General features: G+C 45.6%; 3 protein-coding genes across 5 annotated transcripts in view; 1 reads left to right on the forward strand and 2 right to left on the reverse strand.

Moving 5' to 3' along the window:
* The window catches only part of panx1a (pannexin 1a), a 46988-nt gene extending 24874 nt beyond the window's left edge, over nt 1-22114 (reverse strand). Inside the window, exon 1 of the mRNA XM_079514541.1 lies at nt 20366-22114. The gene's annotated coding sequence lies outside the window, so the exon portion shown is untranslated. The remainder of the gene's footprint in view (nt 1-20365) is intronic.
* Nucleotides 4401-17239, forward strand: fam124b (family with sequence similarity 124B). 3 transcript variants are annotated; one of them, XM_079514523.1, is made up of 8 exons: nt 4401-4708; nt 6230-6261; nt 6638-6913; nt 8011-8142; nt 8498-8773; nt 9437-9633; nt 14425-14599; nt 15113-17239. In XM_079514523.1, the coding sequence occupies exons 1-8, from the start codon at nt 4596-4598 to the stop codon at nt 15850-15852; spliced, it is 1941 nt and encodes a 646-aa protein (XP_079370649.1). In that variant the 5' UTR covers nt 4401-4595; the 3' UTR covers nt 15853-17239. The 3 variants fall into 3 exon arrangements, with proteins under 3 accessions (XP_079370649.1, XP_079370650.1, XP_079370651.1); XM_079514524.1 differs by having other exon boundaries at nt 6659-6913; XM_079514525.1 differs by lacking the exon at nt 8498-8773.
* Nucleotides 22115-22294: 180 nt separating the features above from the next.
* The window catches only part of mmp28 (matrix metallopeptidase 28), a 38719-nt gene continuing 36752 nt past the window's right edge, over nt 22295-24261 (reverse strand). The window contains exon 8 of the mRNA XM_079514529.1: nt 22295-22892. Within this exon, the coding sequence (XP_079370655.1) occupies nt 22486-22892 (407 nt within the window). The 3' untranslated portion in view covers nt 22295-22485. The remainder of the gene's footprint in view (nt 22893-24261) is intronic.

Here is a 24261-nt window from a genome sequence, read left to right on the forward strand (position 1 = left end):
GTTAAGACACATGCGTGACCAGTTAAGACACATGTGTGGCCGGTTAAGACACATGCGTGGCCAGTTAAGACACATGCGTGGCCGGTTAAGACACATGCGTGGCCGGTTAAGACACGTGTGGCCGGTTAAGACACAACATGCATGGCCGGTTAAGACACATGAGTGGCCAGTTAAGACACATGCGTAGCCAGTTAAGACACATGCATGGCCAGTTAAGACACATGCATGGCCAGTTAAGACACATGCATGGCCGGTTAAGACACATGAGTGGCCAGTTAAGACACATGAGTGGCCAGTTAAGACACATGCGTAGCCAGTTAAGACACATGCATGGCCGGTTAAGACACAACATGCATGGCCGGTTAAGACACATGAGTGGCCAGTTAAGACACATGCGTAGCCAGTTAAGACACATGCATGGCCAGTTAAGACACATGCGTAGCCAGTTAAGACACATGCGTAGCCAGTTAAGACACATGCGTAGCCAGTTAAGACACATGCGTGGCCGGTTAAGACACATGCGTGGCCAGTTAAGACACATGTGTGGCCGGTTAAGACACATGCGTGGCCGGTTAAGACACATGCGTAGCCAGTTAAGACACATGCGTGGCCAGTTAAGACACATGTGTGGCCAGTTAAGACACATGCGTGGCCAGTTAAGACACATGTGTTGCCGGTTAAGACACATGTGTGGCCGGTTAAGACACAACATGCATGGCCGGTTAAGACACATGCGTGGCCAGTTAAGACACATGCGTGTCCGGTTAAGACACATGCGTGTCCGGTGGCCAGTTAAGACACATGTGTGGCCAGTTAAGACACGTGTGGCCAGTTAAGACACAACATGCATGGCCGGTTAAGACACATGCGTGGCCAGTTAAGACACATGCGTGGCCAGTTAAGACACATGCGTGGCCAGTTAAGACACATGCGTGGCCACTTAAGACACATGCATGGCCGGTTAAGACACAACATGCATGGCCGGTTAAGACACATGAGTGGCCAGTTAAGACACATGCGTAGCCAGTTAAGACACATGCATGGCCAGTTAAGACACATGCGTAGCCAGTTAAGACACATGCGTAGCCAGTTAAGACACATGCGTAGCCAGTTAAGACACATGCGTGGCCGGTTAAGACACATGCGTGGCCAGTTAAGACACGTGTGGCCGGTTAAGACACATGCGTGGCCGGTTAAGACACATGCGTAGCCAGTTAAGACACATGCGTGGCCAGTTAAGACACATGTGTGGCCAGTTAAGACACATGCGTGGCCAGTTAAGACACATGTGTTGCCGGTTAAGACACATGTGTGGCCGGTTAAGACACAACATGCATGGCCGGTTAAGACACATGCGTGGCCAGTTAAGACACATGCGTGTCCGGTTAAGACACATGCGTGTCCGGTGGCCAGTTAAGACACATGTGTGGCCAGTTAAGACACGTGTGGCCAGTTAAGACACAACATGCATGGCCGGTTAAGACACATGCGTGGCCAGTTAAGACACATGCGTGGCCAGTTAAGACACATGCGTGGCCAGTTAAGACACATGCGTGGCCACTTAAGACACATGCGTGGCCGGTTAAGACACATGCGTGGCCGGTTACGACTCACCCGAGTCTTGAAGATATTATTTATTTTTGTTTGTTTGTTTATTAGTTTTTTCCTAAAATGGCGGCCTGGTTGTCCCAGATTTCCCAATGGTCAGCACGTCCCTGATGTCATCCCAGAACCCCTGAAAATAACACTCTGTAATGTTTCATGTATCAATACATATAAGAGTAATGAATAATGAATGAATAAATGGCAGAAGAATTTTCATAAAACTGAAATATATCCATTGGCTCATAAAAGCTTATTTTTTAAACCTAGCAACAAAATACATTTTCATTAGACATTGGTCCAAAGACGCAACGTTCCAATGAATGTACGTTTTTAATCAGTAAAGTAAAATAATGCATTAGACATGTTGCTCATGTAAAGGATTTTTAACTAAGAAAAAGTTGGACGAAAGAATATTTCACCCTTTGACATGTTTTTAAGAAATTGACATCCAGCAACCCATCAATGAGAGCACTTCCCCCATAGTTGCCAATACCCTACATGGGCTTTCAGAAAACTGTGTCCTTAAAAAATAGAGAGGACCCCGCCACAGGAATTTAATGCTCTTAACGTGGATTTAAGGGTTTAATGTTCAGGGTTTAGAGTCCCCCGGGCCCCGTCCATCCATATATATAGGTCTTCCTGTGCACTTTTAATTCCGTGCACCCCGTCTGTCTCTTCACACCATCTGCTGCTGGCCTGTGATTATTGACGGCTTTAGATTAGATTTTGGGGCAGCAGCAGAATCGGCCATGCAGCTCAGTTTCTGGTCCCTTTCCCCTATTTGACCTCTTTTTAAAAACCTTAAAAAAATGACAATTTTAGTTTAGGGATAAGGGGTATAAGGGATAGCGAGATAGGGCCCTAGAACACTAAACATGGGTGATTTTCACCCGGACGATTATATTTTTGCAATTTTCATAATGTTGCTGATGTCTGAGGTGGGTGGGTCTTTCAGTACCTTCATGATGCTCAGTGACATCATAGAAGGTAGGTTTGTTTCCCTGCCCACATCCCTGGTTTTTCCTACAAGCAGGTGTTCGGGTGAATTTCACCCGTGTTTAGTGATAGTGTGATAGAGAAAAATCCAGAAAAATCCAATACACCCACAATGGATATTTCTCTCTTTTTAGGAATATTTAAAAAATAATATGCACGTTTTTCACCGATTCCCCCCCCCCCCCCCCCCATGCAATATATTTTGATTAAATTCCCATTGACAATGAATGGGAATTTACGTCATAATGTGGACGAGCAAATAGTTTTTTTTTGTCCATACACAAAGATTTAATTCCCATTGACAATGAATGGAGAATTTACGGCATATGTGTCTGAGCAAAGATAAGAGCGCCCTCACTTCACACATGTAATTACACTATAGAAATACTTACAAGTAAAAGTCTGGCCAATTCAAAATAAAGTGCAAAAGTATTGGCATAAAAAAGAACCAAAAGTAATCCCACCCATGACAGTTCTAACTATAAGTATTCGCCTCTGAGTAAAAGTACAATATTTGCCTCTGAGATGCAGTGGAGTAGAGGTAAAAAGTATTGGATATCGGAAAATATCCCCAAAATATTATATATTTCATATATTTAATAAATTCTATTTATAAGAAGAAAAAACAACAACATGGGGAACAGTTACATATCACTCACTGGCTAGATTAGAATTAAGATGGCCCAATGAGAGAATATGACTATCACTTTCTGCACTTTCTGTTTGCCATTTCCCCAGAATTCTGTAGCCATTGTCCCTGCATGGCACCAGATTATTTCAAACGGGGGTCTGCTCACTGCTGCCTTAATTAATTCCTTTAGCCTACTTAAAGGACAACTTTAGTTTTTTTCAACCAAGGTTCATGTTTTAGGTTGTTATTAGAGAAACTAAAAGATGAGTGTTATTTTTTTTTCATTTGCTGAATGGGGCTAAATATGTATTTTTTTACAACATTTTATAGCAATTTCTTTTTTAATTATTTACTATAGTCCTAATAAACCCCAGGAAATTTCATCTGGCCACAAAACATCACGAGATCTACTGAATGTGTCAAACTGACATTGAGCCTATGACACACAGTGTGGCTTCCCCCCAGTAGGCTACCTTCACATTCAGTAGATCCTGTGATTTATTTGTGGCCAGATGTAATTTTCTGGGGTTTATTAGGACTATAGTAAATAATACAAAAATAAATCTCCATAATATTTTGTAAAGAAATACATATTTAGCACCATGCTCGAATGCCCCCGCCCCCCTGTAAAAAACAGCTAAAATCCCCAAAACGAAAGAAAGCAGCAAATGAAAAAAAAATTACACTCATCTTTTACTTTCTCTAATAACAACCTAAAACATGAACCTTGGTTGAAAAAAACCAAAGTTGTCCTTTAAAAAAAAGGGGGGGGGGGGGGGGGGGGAAGAAAAGAAAAACTCAAAATATAGGGCCTATTGGACGACTGGATAATACAGATGTGTTTATTCTGCTAATAAAGTAAAGTGTATAATAAAAGGTATTCAATAAAACTGCTCTGTGACTATAGGGCCTATCATACAAAAAGAGACATTCTTGTTTTCTGCTTAATCAAATCGACTAATCTAAGTACAGATACTAAAGAAAGTAGAATGATCATCACAGATAGCTGATCTACTAACTACTATAGCCCACAACGCGCAGTGGTCGATCGGCTCTTTTTCGGGATCAGATTTATTTGGGCATTAAAAAGAAAGGGTGCGTGTTTGGCTGGTGACGTCAGCCGTCCCAAAGCGAGTAACCGTCCCCGACCCCGGTTAGTTTTAGGAGGAGGAGTGTCTGTGTCAGTGGATCTGACTGAAATCAAACGGTAGGATTGTGTTACTTTGTTTCAACCGCCGGTTGAAACAATGTAGCAATAACTCCTTGATTATACCGTCCAGGGGCAGCGCCGTTATTGTCCTTTGATCAATAATTGATAAATCATAATAATAATAATGTCCTCTGAAAAAATCGGACGACAATAATGACGATGATGATGATGCTTCGAAGACCGATCGCGTTGAAGAGGATCGACGGCGATGATGATTACGATTATGATGGGAATAACGTGGAGGACTCTGGCGCTGAAACTGCAGAGTGAGTTATTTAAAAGTTTATTTGCAGTCTTATAATGTCTTTCTTATATATTATTTTAGCATGCATGCTAACAAAGGCTGCTGCTCCCTCCTGTCGGTCGCTTTGCTGGACTTTATTTTCAGACTAAACTGTTGCTGCTTCTTCTTGCTTCAATAGTTTTTTTTTATTGTGAGGCTTTCATAATGTGTCTTATTGTTCCAGTGTCCATTGTTCCAGGTTATTTTTGGGCTGTTTTCTATGCTAACAACAAAGATACAGTGAGTGTTGTCATGGTGATCTGGCTGGTCACCCAAACGGGACATGTTACTACTTTCCAAGTCCACCACCAACCAGTGTTGCCAGATTCAGATTGTGTGAGAGAAATACGCAGCCAGGTATAACAGTTTGCAGAATGGGTACATTTCACATGAAAGCACAACTCGATACAAAAACTGTTACTAGTATAGTGTGGACGACACACTGATATTGCATTACACTTGTTTACAACAGGGTCCACCTTTTGGAGTGGTGCATAGACAGCTATGTGTGTGGCTGTGTCCCTGGGTCTGTCTGTCCCTGTGTCCCTGGCTGGGTCTGTCTGTCTGTCCCTGTGTCCCTGGCTGGGTCTAGTTTGTCCCTGTGTCCCTGGCTGGGTCTGTCTGTCTGTCTGTCCCTGTGTCCCTGGCTGGGTCTAGTTTGTCCCTGTGTCCCTGGCTGGGTCTGTCTGTCCCTGGGTCTGTATGTCCCTGTGTCCCTGGCTGGGTCTGTGTCTGTCCCTGTGTCCCTGGCTGGTTCTGGCTGGGTCTACTCTAGTGTCCATATGTCCCTGTGTCCCTGGCTGGGTCTGTCTGTCTGTCCCTGTGTCCCTGGCTGGTTCTGGCTGGGTCTACTCTAGTCTGTCCCTCTGTCTGTCTGTCTGTCTGTCTGTCTGTCTGTCTGTCTGTCTGTCCCTGGCTGGGTCTGTCTGTCCCTGTGTCCCTGGCTGGGTCTGTCTGTCCCTGTGTCCCTGGCTGGGTCTCCCAAAAATGTTTTAGTCTCTGTGACACGTCTAGGGGCCGCAATCTGCGTTCAAAGATTTTCCTAGAAGCTTTGTCATTGGTCGATTTGCCTGTCTACTTCCTGATTGGTTAGTCATTGTGGCCCCTAGATGTGTCACAGAGAATACCGGTATACGCTTCTTACACGGCAGATTACAAAATAAAATGCACCATTGGGAGAGCGGACATGGACCTACTTGAAGAGCTGAGATTGACTCCAAGTTCTACTCCAGGCCCTAGAAACAAACTGTGCCATCTACACTTTAGAAACAAGACCAAAGAAATGAAACCCACAACTACCAATATATGCAAGTGACTTTATAGAAAAAACAAATATAAGCAGACCTGCATGGCAACCCTGACCACCACAATATGGGAGACAGTTAATTTTGTTTTATTTTTTAAAAACTGTATCTGTCTATTGAAATAGAGCTGTTAATATATTTGTGATTCATTAATGTCATTATCTTGTATTTTAATTGTATTCTTTTTATTGTCGTTTTAGATCTGATTGCAGTAAGATGTCATCACCAACCAGTAAGTTTATGTCTCTTCTTCTAATCTATAGAGTATGTATGAATTAGTCTTTAGTCATACTGGTGTTCTCTCTTTATAAAGTGACTTGCCCAGACCGTGCACCGGGTATTAGAACGTTATACTGCTGAAACGATTTGGAGTCGTGCTTGCACCCTCGATTTAACCCATTCTGGGCGGGAACCCCTTTTGGTGTTAGCATTATGTTATGCTTTAGCTATTGAAAAATAGCAGATCTACAAGCTTGTAGGTCTGCTATTTTTGAAAGATCGAAAGAACGACTGACATAGAAACATAGCTTTTTCAGAAAACTGTCAGGATGTAGAAGACATTTTTAGAATCTGATCTCAGGTCAAAATGGGTTAAATAACAGTGCCAGGCCTGTGCGTGTGTCCAATAGATGAGGTGGCCAGGCGCAGGCAACAGCAGCAGCAGCAGACGATGACGACGATGATGATGATGATGAACATGCACCTCCTGGCCAACCCCGGAGACTCCCTCCTCCTGCAGCAGACTCTGGACGGCCTGCTGCGCTGGCTCTGCCCCAGCCTGCGCATCTTCCACGTGTCCGAGAGGGCGGCCCCGCTGCGCGCTGCTGCGTCGTCATCATCATACGCACGCACATCATCATCAACGCACCTCTGTCCCGCCACAGGTGAGCTAGTATACGCTTGACGATAAAGACGACAAAATATGATCTTTTTTTTTTGGGTCACGGTGGCACAGTCGGTAGTGCTGTCGCCTCACAGCTAGAAGGTCCTGGGTTCGATTCCCGCTGGGGACGCTGTGGGCGCTGGGGGCGTGTTCTCTCCTCCGCGTCATCAGTGCCCATACCCGAGGCTGGGTTGGCGAAAGGGCCTTTCTGTGTGGAGTTTGCATGTTCTCCCTGTGTCCCCTAGGGTAGGTACCCTCACAAAAACAGTAATCCTGATCCTTCCACGCGCTACGTCCGGCTGGGGAAACTCGCCCCTGTCAGGTGAAAAGAAGCAGCTTGGACTCCTCATGCATAGAAGGAAGCATGAGGTCATTCCGCTGCCCCCACCAAAAAAAATCGTGGGATAAAAAATATTTTTAAAATATAAAAAAAAGATATTAACTTTTTCTTATTGGCCACGCTAGGTGGCGGCAAAGTGTAGCTAACCTTTGCCTTACCGATCCAGTGATTTTTCCATCATGTTCTTAGCCTGTTGACGACCAGCCCCCCAGACCACCGCTGTAACCATAGGCTATCATTAGCATTAGCTCACGCTGTTTAACCTTTCGCCAGAAACCTTTACGTGGTGGGAGCAATGCGAGACCAAAATCACAAATGACATCCGAACTTTGGATGGATGTCTATTACCAAGGACAGTGCGCGTATTTCCAGAGTTATAAGCATTTAACCCATTGTAGATGGGAACCCATTCTAGACGGGAACCCCTTTTGGTGTGCCGCGCTACGAACTTGTAGATCTGCTATTAAAAAAAAAATCTTGAAAATGTGGCGCAAATCTTTGAATATATATATTCTTTCAGAGCGAACGTTTTTAACTCGTATCTTTGCTTCTGGGGGGGTTCCAGGGGGAACAACATTTTTTTCAGATGGAGGTCAGCGGCCAATTACATATATCTTTATGGGTCCTTGACATGAAAATGTTTGAGAACCACAGACATAGAAACATGAGGTTTTTCCGAAAACTGTCAGGATTTAGAAGACATTTTGTAGAATCGTCCTCAGGTCTAAATGGGTTAAGCAAAGCATTGCCTCCTTCAGGCTACCCCTCCCTGGCCGTCACCTTCTTCCTGCACGAGGCGTACGGAGAGCAGCGGATCCTGCGGGTGCTCGACTTCCTCCAGAGACCGCCCTGGCAGTACCACCACACAGAGAGTGGTGGCGCTATAACAGGTAAGACCCTGGCACTGCAGTACCACCACACACAGAGTGGTGGTTGTAGCCGATCTACAACGCGTCGCACTGCGGCGCGTTGTGAGCTTGTAAATCAGCTATTTTCAGCATGCAACCAAGTGTAAAATGACTTACACTGGATCTCTTGTCCACTAGTCCCTTCCTAGCATTTCAGTCTAGTTTTTAGCTGTTGACGAAATTGTCAATACATTTAAGTCTTAGTTTTAGTCATCATAGCTTAGTTTTCATTTAGTTTCCATTTAGGTTTCGTCAGTGAAAAAAGTCGAACATTTTTCGTCTTAGTTTCAGTCGACAAAAACAAGACAGAAACTAAACTCAAACTAAACCCCTTTAGGAACAGGAGGCGTGGTCCACATCTCGTCGTCGTCCTCCCCGGCCGACGCCCTGCTCCGCCCGTACCTCCTGCCCAGCCGGGACTTCTACAGGCTGGGCGGTGTGGGCATGCCGCTGTGGGCGGTGAGGCCCGTGCACTGCGGCGGGGAGGTGCTGCGCGTCACCCTGCACAGCGCGCACGACAACTACCGCGACGCTGTGAGGCTCTACGAGACCGTGCTGCAGCGCAGGGCCCAGGAGGGGAAGGCGGGCTTCTGTTGGTTCACCCTGCACACGGGTACGTCGTTTCTGATTGGTTCACACTGCACACGGGTACCGTTTCTGATTGGTTAACCCTCCACACGGGTAAGGTTTCTGCAGAGTAATCCAGTAAGAGAGTGACGACGCGCTTTGATCTCGCCGCAAAGCGGGTGCCTCTATAGTTCCAAACATTGGAACTATCCCATTGAGATAGAATGGGATTCGCTGGGTTCCATCCATCCATCCATCTTCAACCGCTTATTGGAGAGCTCCAGACTTCCCTCTCCAGAGCAACATTAGTAACTTCCTCCAAGGCCAGTGAGTCGATGTGATTCCTCCATCTGCGCCTTGGTCTGCCCCGGGGTCTCCTCCCAGTGGATGGATGGATGGATGAAGAGTTAAATTATTGTTACACATCTACATTACTTTTAAGTTAATTTACAAGAACCTGTACATGCCTGTGTGTTCTGCCTGAGGGTTAAGTTATGTATTTATTACATTATTGTATCATTTTATTGCCCATGCATAACTGTAACTATTGCTGGTGTGTCTTGGCGTTCACAGAACCAGGCCTGTCCTTGCAGCTAGCCATTAGCTAACTGTAGCTGTATGTCTTGGTGCTATCATCAGAGAACCAGGCCTGTCCTTGCAGCTAGCCGTTAGCTAACTGTAGCTGTATGTCTTGGTGCTATCATCACAGAACCAGGCCTGTCCTTGCAGCTAGCCGTTAAGCGCCTGTCCCCGGGCGTGGAGGTGGAGCCATGCAGCTCGGCGGTGCTCCAGTTTCGGGTGGAGGAGATGGGACAGCTGGTTCCTCTGCTGCCCAACCCCTGCTCGCCCATCAGCGCCTCCCGCTGGCAGACCGAGGACCTCGACGGAAACAAGATCCTCTTCCAGGTATTGTTGGGCTGTTCCTAAAACCATTAAAGGAGAGTTTCGCACAAGCGGTTTTCTTACCATATATGAAGACACATATCCATTCGTCATTGAAAAAAACCCCACAAAAAATAAACATGCCGAGCGTTCCATACCAAATTAGCGGATTTACCGTCCGGGTGGATCAACCGCTAGAACTCTTATTCAATCATGTGATTTGTTTTAGTTTTTGTTTACATCTGTTCTAGATGATATGACGGGTTAGTCCATGCAGTGCTTAGAGTATATATTAATAGAGACGGCACCCGAGTTCTCCTCCCATCCACTTGCATTAAGTTGCTCAAAAGCGCATGAGGCGATTTCACTCCTCCTTCCGGGTAGGAACAGGAGTGCATTCTGGGATGGATTGGACCCAAACACATGAACTCGCTGGTCGTTGACTATCATTGCCTATCTACAAGCCCACAACGCGTCGCAGCGCGACGCGTTGTGAGCTTGTAGATAGGCTATTTTCAGCAAGTGTAAAAAAATGTTTTACGGTGGCATCAAGGCCCGCCAAAATACATTTTAGTCGACTAAATCAACTGTAGATTTAGTCGACTAAAATCTTATATTTAGTCGACTAAGACTAGACCAACACTAAAACATTCCAGGTGAATAAAAAGTACAGCCACATGGGCACTGTACTGTACATACGTTTGCAGTTTGAACGAAGAGAAACGTTTAAATGATTGGGGGGGAGGGGGCTTCTCACATTATGTACACACACACACACACACAGACACAGTAACCCTGTATTTGACTGAGCGACGTTGTTGAGTCTCGTCATAATGGTAATGGTATGTTTTTAACACACAACACAGTGACTCAAATCAAAGGCCTGTGGTTGTACAACGTTGCTCTTGTGTTTTCTGGAGTTTGTGGGTTGAACGTGCTTTCTTTCATGGCCCCGACCCATGCCAGATCTTTGGGGCTTGACCTCGAATTAGGAGAACACTAGTCTCACGTAGCCAGACAACTATTCCACAATCTCCGAATGCTATATAGAGTCTGGAACTATAGCCCCTATGAGCTGAGTAAAGGAAGCTGCCATTTCCGTTCACGGAAATATATTTTCAAATATCTTTACATTTTATTGTTGTATTTTCTTTTCTGCTAAGCAACAAGCTATATATGCTTAGATGATTTCTATTAGAAAGACAAAACGGTAGTGGGGAGGAGGCTCCACTTTATCGCTTACTCATGATAGCTCCAGACTGTATGATGAAGCATTTGGAAATTGCGAGAGTAACAGTCTGGTAACGCGAGACTAGGAGAACCCAGGAAAGGGCTTCAGAGAGCATCATCAGAGCTCTGATGAATGCTCATCGCCGAAACACGTAAAGCGTTGCTTCTTGGTGTGTGCCAATAAAGTAATGGACATGTGAGTACTTTGTCCGCCATTTATTTAACATTTTTGGATGTGCTACCTTTTGGGATTTATTTTTTATTTTTTGTATTCCTACTTTTTGATGTAATGAATTGCATTTTTATAGCGCTTTTCAAAGCGCTTTACAATGGTTCATTCATTCATACATTGGGAGGTGAAGCGGTGAACAGTCTATGCCAGCGTCCTCACTTCCCACATTCACACACCAATGGTGGCGAGCTCACACCGACCAACTCATTCGAGGCAATGTGGGGTTCAGTGTCTTGCCCAAGGACACTTCGACATGTGGACAGGAGGAGCCGGGATTCGAACCGCCGACCCAGGGATCATTGGACGACCTGCTCTACCTCCTGAGCCACAGCCGCCCTGACTTTTTGATGTATACTGGATGTATAGTGGAGTTTAGCACTCCACTGAAACCCATTGCTGATGCACAACCTCACAGTCTCATTAAAAGCTGATTCTCGGCCCAGCCGCTTCATGGTGTAAAGGGGTCGTACAAATATCTTCCTACCCAACAGATAACGTCCCATAGCTGGTTTGTACGAACATGTTCGTACTTAGCAGAGAAAGTAAAAAAAAACATAACAGACCAAACTTGTCATCGGATTAGTTTAACATGTGGTGTGTAGCTTAGAGTATATATGAATAGAGACGGCACCCGAGTTCTCCTTCCATCCACTTGCATTAAGTTGCTCAGAAGCGCATGAGGCGATTTCACTCCTCCTTCCGGTTAGGAACAGAGTGCATTCTGGGATTGATTGGGCCAAAGACATGAACGCGCTGCCATTGCACTGAAACCACGTTCACGTGTCATCATGAACGTGCGCAATGATAGTCAACGGACCAGCGCGTTCATGTTCTTGGCCCAGCGCTGCAATACCAAATTCGGCCACTATGTCCATTGCGCCTCAGGGTTTCCTCCGGGTGCCGTCTCTATTCATATATACTCTAAGGTGTGTAGGCACGAGGATTTGGATATATTTTACTCCATGTTGATTTAGGGCCAGTTGAATGGCTAGGTATAAGGCTGAATGGCCAGGTATAAGCCTGCTAGGGCAGTGGTTCCCAAACCTTTTCATGCCAAGGACCCCCAAATTGACACTAATTAGCCCTGCGGACCCCCATTTGAAAAGATATGCCAGGGACCCCCCCCAATAAGAGAAGATTTTCACAGATCTAGCAGTGATTCTCAACCCATTTAATATCAAGGACCCCCCCAGTTTGACATGCATTAGTCTACGGACCCCCCATTTAATGGCATTTCTATCTCTGAGACCCCAATTTATATTGTAAAATCAATGTTAATTTAACTCTGCGAGTGTACAAATGGAACCAAATGGACCCTAACTGCTTGGTTTTACAGACCCATAAGGGTCCATTTGGTTCCAAACTATCATTTAGCTGGGGACGCACCTGGAACTCCCTCAAGGTCCCCTAGGGGGTCCCCGGACATCACTTTGGGAACCACTGTGCTAGGGGACGATGTGGCTTCTTTGGCCCGGGGAGGGGAGAGAGAGCCTCTCTGTCACTGTAAACACAGTCTCTCTCTCTCTCTCTCTCTCTCTCTCTCTCTCTGCTGCTCTGTGATTATCTCCCAGCATACTGTACATACAGTCCGCTGGGCCTCAACCTTTGTTCTTTGTCTCGTATAAAACATCTGGATTGGAAAGAAAAGGTTGTCATTTTCTTCGTCCCTCTTGAAATCTCTGCTTTGTGGTTTGGGGGAAATATGGGTGTCAAAAACACGTGCAGAGCAGCAATGTGAATTCTGTTTTTCTTGGGAGTTCAGTGTCTTATTTTATGAGGGGCGTTATAGCCCTAGCTCCTATATTCAGCTATTAGTGTAGATACAAACATTAAATTCCCATTGACAATGAATGGAGAATTTTACATCATAATGTGTCTGAGCAAATCGACATGTTACGGCATGATGATGTACGATGATAAGAGCGCCCCTCACTTCACATGGGTGCGATTCTTTTTTTTTAATGTTTTTTTTGCGGCTTTCACCTTTTATTTTTTATAGAGGGACAGACAGTAGGCTGACAGGAAATGGGGGAGAGAGATGGAGCAGTGACATGCTGTAAAGGCCGTAGTCAACGGGAGTCGAGCCCGCGGCACACTGCCAGGGTCGGGCTACCGGCCAAGGTGCCTGGACGGCTGAGCCACGGCCCAGGCCATGCTTTGTGATTTCTTTTTAATGTATTTATTTTTCCCATTCATTCAGAATGAAAACGCTGATACTAACACACGGACGGCTGTGGCTCAGGAGGTAGAGCAGGTACCCGTGGGTCGTCGGTTCGAATACCGGCTCCTCCTCCTGTCCACATGTCGAAGTGTCCTTGGGCAAGACACTGAACCCCACCTTGCCTCCAGTAGCTGCCACCATTGGTGTGTGAATGTGGGAAGTGAGGACGCTGGCGTTGACTGTTGGCCGCTTCACCTCCCAATGTATGAATGAATGGACCATTGTAAAGCGCTTTGAGTAGGCATAGAAAAGCGCTATAAAAATGCAATCCATTATTATTATTATTAACGTACTGTTAGCACACCTTGTGAGCTTGTACTAGATTAGCAAATTGGGAAATCGTTCGATATTTGTATTTATATTTTCGGCCTACGTCATGATCATGATCAAATTGGGATATGCCAGGGTTATAGTGGTGTTAAGTCCATGTTTTGAGGGTTAGCAAACTTCTTCTACATTCTCTAATTGTGTAGACTTCTCGTAAATTAAGTAATGCAGATGTTTAACAATAATTTATCTCTTGAGAGCGTACAAAACAATGAAACCAAATGGATCAGTACGGGTCCATTTGGGTTTAAGATCCTTGAAGTGAAGTCATGTCATGTACTGAGAAGTCGCCTGCTTCAACCATATGTTAGGCGGGAACCCATCTTGGTGTTTTAAGCATTGTGTTATACTTTAGCTATTGAACAATAGCAGATCTACAAGCTCATAGCGCGCGCTACGAGCTTGCAGGTCTGCTATTTTTGAAAAATCTTGAAAATGTGGCGCAAATCTTTGAATATAATGCTTTCACAGCGAACGTTTTAAACTCATCTTTTGCTTGTGAGGGGTCCCTGGAACAACATATTTTCAGATGGGGGTCGGTGGCCAAATACAGATAATTCTGAGCGTCCTTGACATGAAAAAGGTTGAGAACCACCGACAACCACCAACATAGAAACATAGGGTTTTCAGAAAACTCAGGATTGTAGAATCGTCCTCAGGTCTAAATGGCCCAAATGGGTTAACCATATGTTGGCTGGTCGTTGGCTGTCAAAGTTGCTTACGGTAACCTGCTTTAATCTCCCGTTTTAAGTGTAAATCCTAATCCGTTCCCTCCTCTCCTCCTCTCCTTCTGTCCGTCCGGCAGGTGAAAACCCCGGCCCAGCCCCCGCGACCTCTGACCTGTGCTGCTTTCCCTCCGACGTGCCCTAGCGGCTCCCCTCGGGGGTCCCAGCCGAGGGGCTCAGGAGGAGGAGGACACGCCCCCACGCTGCAGAGCCACGCCCTCGGCACGCCCCTGTCCTGGACAGGACACAGGCCAGGTCAGTTTTACCCCCATTTAGACCTGAGGTCGATTCTACAAAATGTCCTCATAGGTAACAGACCCTACACTGACCCTTGTGTGTCTGTGGTCCTCATAGGTAACAGACCCTACACTGACCCCTGTGTGTCTGTGGTCCTCATAGGTAACAGACCCTACACTGACCCTTGTGTGTCTGTGGTCCTCATAGGTAACAGACCCTACACTGACCCTTGTGTGTCTGTGGTCCTCATAGGTAACAGACCCTACACTGACCCTTGTGTGTCTGTGGTCCTCATAGGTCACAGACCCTACACTGACCCCTGTGTGTCTGTGGTCCCACTCCTCATAGGTCACAGACCCTACACTGACCCTTGTGTGTCTGTGGTCCTCATAGGTCACAGACCCTACACTGACCCGTGTGTCTGTGGTCCCACTCCTCATAGGTCACAGACCCTACACTGACCCTTGTGTGTCTGTGGTCCTCATAGGTCACAGACCCTACACTGACCCCTGTGTGTCTGTGGTTCCTCAGGTCACAGACCCCGCACCGACCCCGGCCTGGAGAAGCCGTGCGCCGCAGGGGAGAGCCCGGGGGGCTCCGACGGCGGCCGCTGCAGCAGCACACCTCCCGGCAGCTCCTGCTACTCCTCGCAGCGCAGCAGCCCCTGCCCCGCCGCGCCTCCTCCTCCCCGGGACTCTCCCCTCCGCCGCTCCCTCTCCCACTCCCTCTCTTACCTCCTGTTGGAGGAGGAAGACGAGGAGGAGGAGGAACCGGAGACCAATGTGGACACGGGCTCCCCCGTTTCGCCTCGGTGCTCCTCCGACGGTGCCACGGGGGTCTTCGCCGTCCGGCGCCCGGCATCGTCAACGGAGCTCTCGTTCCCTCGGTGGTCGGAGGAGAGGCCTGCGGCCGTCGGGGCCTCGGCTCTGGAGAGCCTGGCCCGGGAGCTAATTGAGTGTCTGCCTGCCAAACACTTGGCTCAGCCTCCGCCACTTACCGGGGCCTCCCGGACGCTTTGTAAGTCTGTCTCCTCCACTATGGAAGGCTATGGAGGCGGCAGGACTGTAGCAGCTGGTTTTAAGTCTGTCTCTCCGGCCATGGAAGGATGCGGGGGCAGGACTGTAGCGGCCGGTCGAAGCCCTTCCAAGGAACCCGCGGCAGAGAGGACACTCGGGGGAACAGCGGCCGAACCTGCGTGGGGGCCCAAGAAGACTCTGTCTCTGTCTGCACGCGACAAACACAGCGACGAACTGGACGAGTTCTTCATCTGACCTTTTCTCTGCTTCGACTGACCGACGCTCGTTCGTTCGTCGTTGAGACTGTAGGCACGCAAGCGTTCGGGTAGGGGAGGTGCCGCCGGCAGTCTGACAGACGGGTAGGAGCGACAAGAGCGGGCCACGATCCTGTGAAACCGTCTTGTCTTGTGCTCGCTCGTGTCATGCGCACACAGCTGCCTGCGCGTTTGAAACGTGTAGAATGGTGTAGCTTGGTAGGCTGCAGATAACCAACACTCCAACATAGAATCTACAGCTTGATAGGCTGCAGATAACCAACACTCCAACATAGAATCTACAGCTTGATAGGCTGCAGATAACCAACACTCCAACATAGAATCTACAGCTTGGTAGGCTGCAGATAACCAACACTCCAACATAGAATCTACAGCTTGGCAGGCTGCAGATAACCAACACACCAACATAGAATCTACAGCTTGATAGGCTGCAGATAACCAACACACCAACATAGAATTTACAGCTTGGTAGGCTGCAGATAACCAACACACCAACATAGAATCTACAGCTTGGTAGGCTGCAGATAACCAACACACCAACATAGAATCTACAGCTTGGTAGTTCTGAAGATAACCAACACAACAACATAGAATCTACAGCTTGGTAGGCTGCAGATAACCAACACACCAACATATAATCTACAACTCGGTAGGCTGCAGATAACCAACATACCAACATAGAATCTACAGCTTGGCAGGCTGCAGATAACCAACATACCAACATAGAATCTACAGCTTGGCAGGCTGCAGATAACCAACGCAAAATGTATGCTTATCAACAACAGATAACAATATCAGCCGATACCGATATGTGGATGATTTTTTTGTGTAAAAACTTGGCTGATAAACCTCTGCACTGTGATAACACGGTTCCCAGCGAGCCGAGCCAGGTGCTTCTAATAATGATTCATTAGGGAACTGTCAATTGAGTCTGTGCCTGGTAAAACATTAGGAACAAATCCACTAATGTTGAATGTGTAATGTATTTCTATGCAGTGCGTTTTTTAACTAGAGCTCAACATGCTCAGCAGCTATAATCCTAGGAATGTATAGCGCCCCCAACCTGTCTTAAGGGGTATTTCCAGTGTTTACCATCACTTTAGCTTTACAAGGTAGATCGCTGTGATCTTGGTGCCAATATTCCTTTAGGGCAGTGTTTCCCAAACATTGGGTCGCGGAGTCGTTTATTTTTTATTGTTTGCAAGTAAGTTACCCGTTTTTATTATTGTTATTTTTATTATTACCCTTACTTATAATAAAGAACATTGTGTGTGTGTGTGTGTGTGTGTGTGTGTGTGTGTGTGTGTGTGTGTGTGTGTGTGTGTGTGTGTGTGTGTGTGTGTGTGTGTGTGTGTGTGTGTGTGTGTGTGTAATTCAAACATGTTCTCAGGGAAAAGTCAACTAGAAAACAGCTAGCTCTGGTCCATAGCCCTATTGCCCTTTGCTGCCGTTGCATTAAGGCTCTGCCACTCTTTGCTTCCTGCCCTCCCATGAAATGCAGACCAGCCTCTCCTCTGTAGCAAGAAATATAAAGAACGTTTTACCTATACTCACCAATACAAAGGCAGTTTGTGTAATTAGAAAGCCTACTTTCCTTAGTGGACGCACTCTGAGCCCCCCACCACAAAATGTGTACTTTTTGGCCAGAAAGAGATTGTTTTACCACCGGAAAAATATACTTTTAGCTACTCCACTGCGCCCTCTGCGCCCTCTACCGATATTGCCAAGAGAGAAATATCATAGATAGATTTTCCTTCCGGAGAAAAACGATTCCTTTCTGGCCAAATAGTACATTTTATACGCTCAGAGTGCTTCCACTAAGGAAAGCAGGCTTTCTAATAACACAAGCCGCCTTTGTATTGGTGAGTAGGTAAAACGTTTTTTTATATTTACGCTACAGACGAGAGGCTGGTCTGCATTTATGCGAGCATAGGAAGAGAACAGTTACATAGCTCTAATGAAGGAATTAGAGCTATGTATGGGTACCAGAGCTAGAATGGTTAGCCAAAACAAGCTCACAGACACGTTTGGGAGACCCTTCTTTGGGGAAATTCATGCTGTGTGGAGTGGCTGGAGCCTGGTTGATAATGTACAGTATGTATCTCTGTGGTTTAATGCACTTCCCAGCGTTTGGATTAACTGAAGCAAGAATCATTGTGAACTGAAGACCAATGTAAAGTGTCGTTGTTGGGTACTTAGAAAAGCACTATATATATATACACATTTGAGATATTATTAGGCTATTAACTAGATAAGTGCTATATACATTTGAGACATTATTAGGCTATTAACGGAAGTGAGAACTTACGTTATTTTTTTGGGGGGGTGATACTCCCGATTGTATACTTATTTTCCATCAATTACACTCCACCGTGAATTCATGTGATGTTTTAGTTTTTGTCGCATTCCTTCCGCCAAAAAGTCTGGCCTCAGGTCTAAATGGATTAATACATGAATTCCAGGCTTCATGGGGCGTGTAATTGATAGAAAATAAGTCATTTTTATTTTGAAAAATATGTACTTTTTTTCCCAGTAACCTACTCCTTTTTAGTATAAAATCAACGAGGCTTAACACCTTCAAAGTGTTCTACGTAACAACATAAGGCTAGCGTGCACCGAGGGATCAGCCTGGCCACAGTTTGGGGGGGATTAAAACAGGTGATACCTCTTAAGGAATGAGTGATTAACTGGAATTAACCAGATCAGGTGTGTGTGACAGACGGGGTGTTGTTGAACCCACAACCTTTTTGCACATGATGATCTCAATCTCAGTAAAATGCTATAGAGACCAGCTGGAGCTGTGACGAATTATGTCATGTAAAGAGAATAGTTTGTTACGAATCATTACATTTCATTGTTTTGTATGTTTTTAAGTTATTTTTTTTTTATATCCATGTTTTTGCTGAAGAGCCCCAGTCTTTAATTAAAACAACAACTTCAATGGCTATTCGATATGTTGTATTCTTAATTAATGTGTACATTTTGATTAGCGTTTCAATTTATTTTTATTTTTTTTATGTTGTGCTCTTTTCAACTCTGTAAGCTGTGGCACCTCTGGATAATAATGTGCAGTTTAATGAAGTTTCTCTCAACGTTTCAAAGCATTCAAAATTATATTCTGATAGTAACCATTGCTATATAGTGTGTGTGTTCAGTAACAGTGTTAAATTGCTCTATATTATGACAGTAATCATTGCTATAGTGTTTGTACAGTGACAGTGTTAAATAGTTCTATATTGTGACAGTAATCATTGCTATAGTGTGTGTTCAGTAACCGTGTTAAATAGCTCTATATTGTGACAGTAATCATTGCTATAATGTTAAATAAAATCACACCCGTGTGAACTGAGTGGTGTAAGGTCTTATATAGACTGATCAGCTGTGGTCTGACGTAATGAAATCACACCCGTGTGAACTGGGTGACCATAGCAACCATGCTCATTTTTTGGTACGAACAGACAGACAAACTAACAAAGCCAGTTCTAGGAGTGGTTTACACCACTCAATAACAGGGGTCTTCCTGTCTCTCCAGCTCTCAAATAAAGACGAAATACATTTTCAGGTAGGTGTCAAACTTTCTGCCATTCAGAAGATAGTATCCATTTATCATCTTAATTTTGTCATGGTGTTCCAGTTCCAATGTTGTCTGTATCCTGACTGTGTTCTCTATCCTGATTGGATAAAATTGGCATCCCGGGCCTGAACATACATTTTCTGTTTAATAAAGAGCTGGAGAGACATGGAGACTCCTGAACAAACACTCTAGCCTATCAGAAGAGCTATTCGACAAGTATTTTAATCACTTAGCCTATAGCTTTAATTCCCAGTCAAATATGTAGAAAGTTCATTGTCCAGACCTTTTCTCATCGTATGTCACTGATCCTTGATCAAACATGGATCGATCTGCACTACAATGATTTCCTTCAGACTTCTGCAATAGCACTGTTTCACCATGTGGTGGCAGCAGAGTTGCAAACATGTAGACTTCTTCTTTCATAGGAACACGAGTCAAAACTGGCAACATTTATTTAATATCTAATATTACAAATACAGCCACAATAAACATTTGAAATTTGGTTGCTGTAAGCAATAGAAAAACCGGCATATCATGTGCAAATAATAATAATAACCTTGTTCAGTAAAGTGTACATACAGCATACATTAATTGCACTTTATTTCAAATCTAGCGTAAAGTATACACATATTTAAGTTCCTTCCAGGGGTCACCGCCATGCTGGCTTAATTGTGGTGGACATTTTTGTCAAAGTTACATTTTTGCCACGGACATTAATATTACCAAAAACACACAAATGGAACCTGTAAGAGTCCATTTGGTTACATTTGTACACTCAAGAGTTACGGGGCAAGGGGGTCCTTGAACATTTGAGAACCACTAGCCTACTAGTTGTAAAACAATCAGAACACAAAAAAATCTTTTATTTTCCAAAAAGCCATAAAGTCACCAAATAAAAAAGAAAAAGTGTATTCCTCACCCATCAGGCCACAGCAGGTCCAAAAGCTCTGAATGGATTCAGAGCTAAACCCTCAGAAAATATTGTTTGACCAAACTTTTCTTCTTCAGATCTCATAGTTTTCCATGATTATGGTTTAGTCTTGGCTTTAAAAAGAGTCTCTTTGACAAACCACCACCAAACCTCCTTATTGATACCTAAAAATGGATTAGGCTACCTGGCCGCCTCACTTCCTGTACTTTTATAGCTGTTCCTGGTACATCACTTCCTGGAACTATTGCTCCCATGCTTTTTCCCCGACAGCTCCCCCTCTGATCAAACCTTGTCAACAGAAAATGAGGGGCACAGTCGGTAGTGCTGTCGCCTCACAGCTAGAAGGTCCTGGGTTCGATTCCCGCTGGGGACACTGTGGGCACTGGGGGGCGTGTTCCCTCCTCCGTGTCATCAGTGCCCATGCCTGAGGCGGGGTTTGGCGAAAGGGCCTTTCTGTGTGGAGTTTGCATGTTCTCCCCGTGTCCCCTAGGGTAGGTAGGTACCCTCACAAAAAACATGCAGTAATCGTGGTCTCTATACTACCTCCCCCTGGCCAGTCGGGGCGCCTGATGGAGGGGAATGGAACTGGTCGGAATAACGTGTTCCTTCCACACGCTACGTCCGGCCGGGGAAACTCTCCCCTGTCAGGTGAAAAGAAGCAGCTTGGACTCCTCATACATAGAAGGAAGCATGAGGTCAGTCCGCTGCTCCCCCAGGTTGGCAGAGGAAGTGTAACGCCCAGGATTACATTAATTACAAAAAATGGGTTGCAAAATCGTGGGATAAAAATGATAAAACAAAAAAGAAAAGAAAATGAATGACCATGGTTTAACTACACAAAACGCAACATATTGTCCGTACACTACATCTCGGAGTTAAATATGCAACCATATTTTAACCAATATATTCCCTTGTTGTCACCCAGTATGTTATGTTTCATTTACTCTCAATACTAGGACAGGAAATACCTTTTCTTCACACATGTACAGTATGTGGCAGTGTCACAGTTGGACTCCATATGGATGCCATATTGTCGTAGTAAATCAGTGTCATACATATATATATTCTGAAGGAAACCTTGAGACTTGACATTCAGTAATTGGATCTTGTGATCAAAATGAGAAGATCATGGTAGTGTGTAAAAAAAAAGAAAAAACAACAAGTTGCCATGGACAAGAGCAAGTCTTTGCCATGTACGGACATGTTGGTGACCCCTCACCCCTGTAGGACATATCGATGACCCCTGGTTCCTTCCCTTGTAGTAGTGGGCTCATATATTTATAAAATAGATGCCTCACTGACCGCTGCAGTTCATTGGAGCGACGTGTCTCCAATGAAGGCAGTGAAATGTGTGTACGTGTGTGCGTCAATTTAACAAAGGTGCAGACGATCAGAAATCAGCAGAGAGTGAGCGACGTTTGCGCTTCCGAATTGAAGTGGTCTCGGTCCCAGACATTTTGAGTGGTGCAACCACTCCCTTACGGAGCTATGTGTGTGGCTGGGTAGCTGGCTGGGTGGGTGCCTGGGTATGAGCACGAAAACAACATGGTTTTTTTTCACCACCTGTGCGCAACCTAACGCACACACAAACACACACGCACATAGTAACTGTATAGCCTATATGATGCTTTCGGGTGTGCCAGTACAGTACAGTGACAGTACAGTACAGTAGAGGGTACAGTAGAGGGACCACCGCACGGTAACTGTCATTTATCAACCATTTCGGACGCGGGGCGACTCGCCGGAACCGGGCCGGCACCCTGGGTGCATTCCTGTGGGTCTGGAACTCCCCCCGGGAAAATAGCAGATCTACAAGCACTCAACGCGTCACGGTGCGATGCGTTGTGAGCTTGTAGATCTGCTATTTTCAGCATGAAACCAAGTGTAAAATGACTTATACTGGATCTCTTGTCCACTAGTCCCTTCCTAACATTTTAGTCTAGTTTTTATCTGTTGACGAAATTGTCAATATATTTAGTTTTAGTCATAATAGCTTCGTTTTCATTTAGTTTCCATTTAGTTTTCGTCAGTGAAAAAAGGTAGTCGATGAACATTTTTCGTCGTAGTTTTAGTCGACGAAAACAACACTGATTCCAACACAAAGTCTGTCAGAGGATGTCATTGCTCCGAGGCGCTGCCCGGCAGCCCGTCCAGCTCAGGTCCTGGGCCCACTGGCCCTCGCGGGTGACCTTCACCTTGGCCGGGTCGAACCTCCAGAAGCGCTGCTCGCGGAACAGGTAGAGGCGTCCTCCGTCTCCGGGGCGCGACAGCGCGCCGTTGGTGCGCTGCGGCACCCCGGGCCAGTCGGCCAGCTTGCGCGGGTAGTAGGGCTCGGAGCGCAGCGTGCCCAGGTTCAGGACGGAGTAGCGCGAGCCCTTGAAGAGCACCATGTGGCCCAGCGGGGCGTAGTAGAAGGCGCAGTCCGGGTGGTGCGGCAGGCCCAGCTCGCTGTTCTTCCTGGGGAAGCCCGCGTCCAGGTGGCTGGACGACGCGTTGTAGCGCCACGTTCTCTTCCCTGCGTGAGGAAAGCATGGTGGGTTAAAGTTCCCGGTCGCCACGACTGATTTTTGGGGTGCATGACATACTGACATTAGTTAATAGTCCGACAACACCGTCGCTCCCGACATGCGTCGGGAGCAACTAACCCGTGGCAGGTTAAAACTAACCCGTGGCAGGTTAAAACTAACCTGTGGCTCCCGACATGCGTGGCAGGCTAAGACTAACCCGTGGCAGGTTAAAACTAACCTGTGGCTCCCGACATGCGTGGCAGGCTAAGACTAACCTGTGGCAGGTTAAAACTAACCCGTGGCTCCAGACATGTGTGGCAGACTAACCTAACCCGTGGCAGGTTCAAACTAACCCGTGGCTCCCGACATGTGTGGCAGGCTAAGACTAACCCGTGGCAGGTTAAAACTAACCCATGGCTCCTGAGTCCTGACATGCGCGGAAGGCTAAGACTAACCCGTGGCAGGTTAAAACTAACCTGTGGCGTCCTGTGAGGTTAGGTTTAGGGTTGGGTTTTGGGTAGGGTGTCGGAACTAATGACTGTGGGACTGTTGCGTATACGTCGGACCAAACACATGCACCCGACTGATTTCAGTCGTTCGCATTCCATTGGAAGCCTATGCATGTCTTCTATATCTCTGCTGTCGGGAGGAAACCTCATAACTCCAAAATGTTCATTTTTCAGGAAATGAAAAATATATTTTTTTCAAGATATTAAGAAAGCAAAGCAATACAGCCTCATCAAAGTTGGTGTTGTAACTTTATATATTGTCAATTACTTCCATGAGAGGGGGAGAGGTGGTGGAGTTAGTTGCTTTAGCAGACATTTTGAGGGTCCAATGGAGTTAAGAGGTTTTGTCCAAAGCACTTTTTACTACTTTCCACTGGTTCAATATTTTCGAAACAACACACAGACGTAAAGGGTGTTCAATAGCACTGATTTATGCCAAAAAACTAAAACCTCAAAAATGGAGTTATGAGGTTTCCTCCCGACAGCAACCAAATCTAAGCATGTTGCCCGCCAACAATAGCCTATCTACAAGCTCACAACACGTCACACTGCAACACAATTAGTTTCAAGGTGTATTTAGAACGGCCACATGGTGTCCTACGTAATGATATAGTGCCCTAAACAAACATTAAAGTCCATAGACTTGGCTGGCAAATGACGCAAATCTTCAAAACCCATGTATTGGAGGTGTTGACCGTCCTAAAAAAGAAGGGGGCTTACTAGTATATAGTGTTGTTTTTGGCAGCAAATTTCTAATTTAGTTTTAGTCTATAGTCTCTTGAATAGTTTTAATTTAGTTTTAGTCACATTTTAGTCACCTGGAAAGTTTGTGTTAGTCTAGTTTTAGTCGACTAAATGTCATGCGATT

Source organism: Electrona antarctica (genome assembly GCF_951216825.1).
Source record: "Electrona antarctica genome assembly, chromosome: 11".
Taxonomy (NCBI): domain Eukaryota; kingdom Metazoa; phylum Chordata; class Actinopteri; order Myctophiformes; family Myctophidae; genus Electrona; species Electrona antarctica.

Excerpts from the sequence above, each read along its gene's own strand:
- fam124b (XM_079514523.1), top strand. The coding sequence starts at position 4,596 with ATGACGATGATGATGATGCTTCGAAGACCGATCGCGTTGAAGAGGATC. Across the intron at positions 4,709-6,229 it reads TCTGGCGCTGAAACTGCAGA|ATCTGATTGCAGTAAGATGT; the intron begins GTGAGTTATTTA and ends TTGTCGTTTTAG. Across the intron at positions 8,143-8,497 it reads GAGTGGTGGCGCTATAACAG|GAACAGGAGGCGTGGTCCAC; the intron begins GTAAGACCCTGG and ends AAACCCCTTTAG.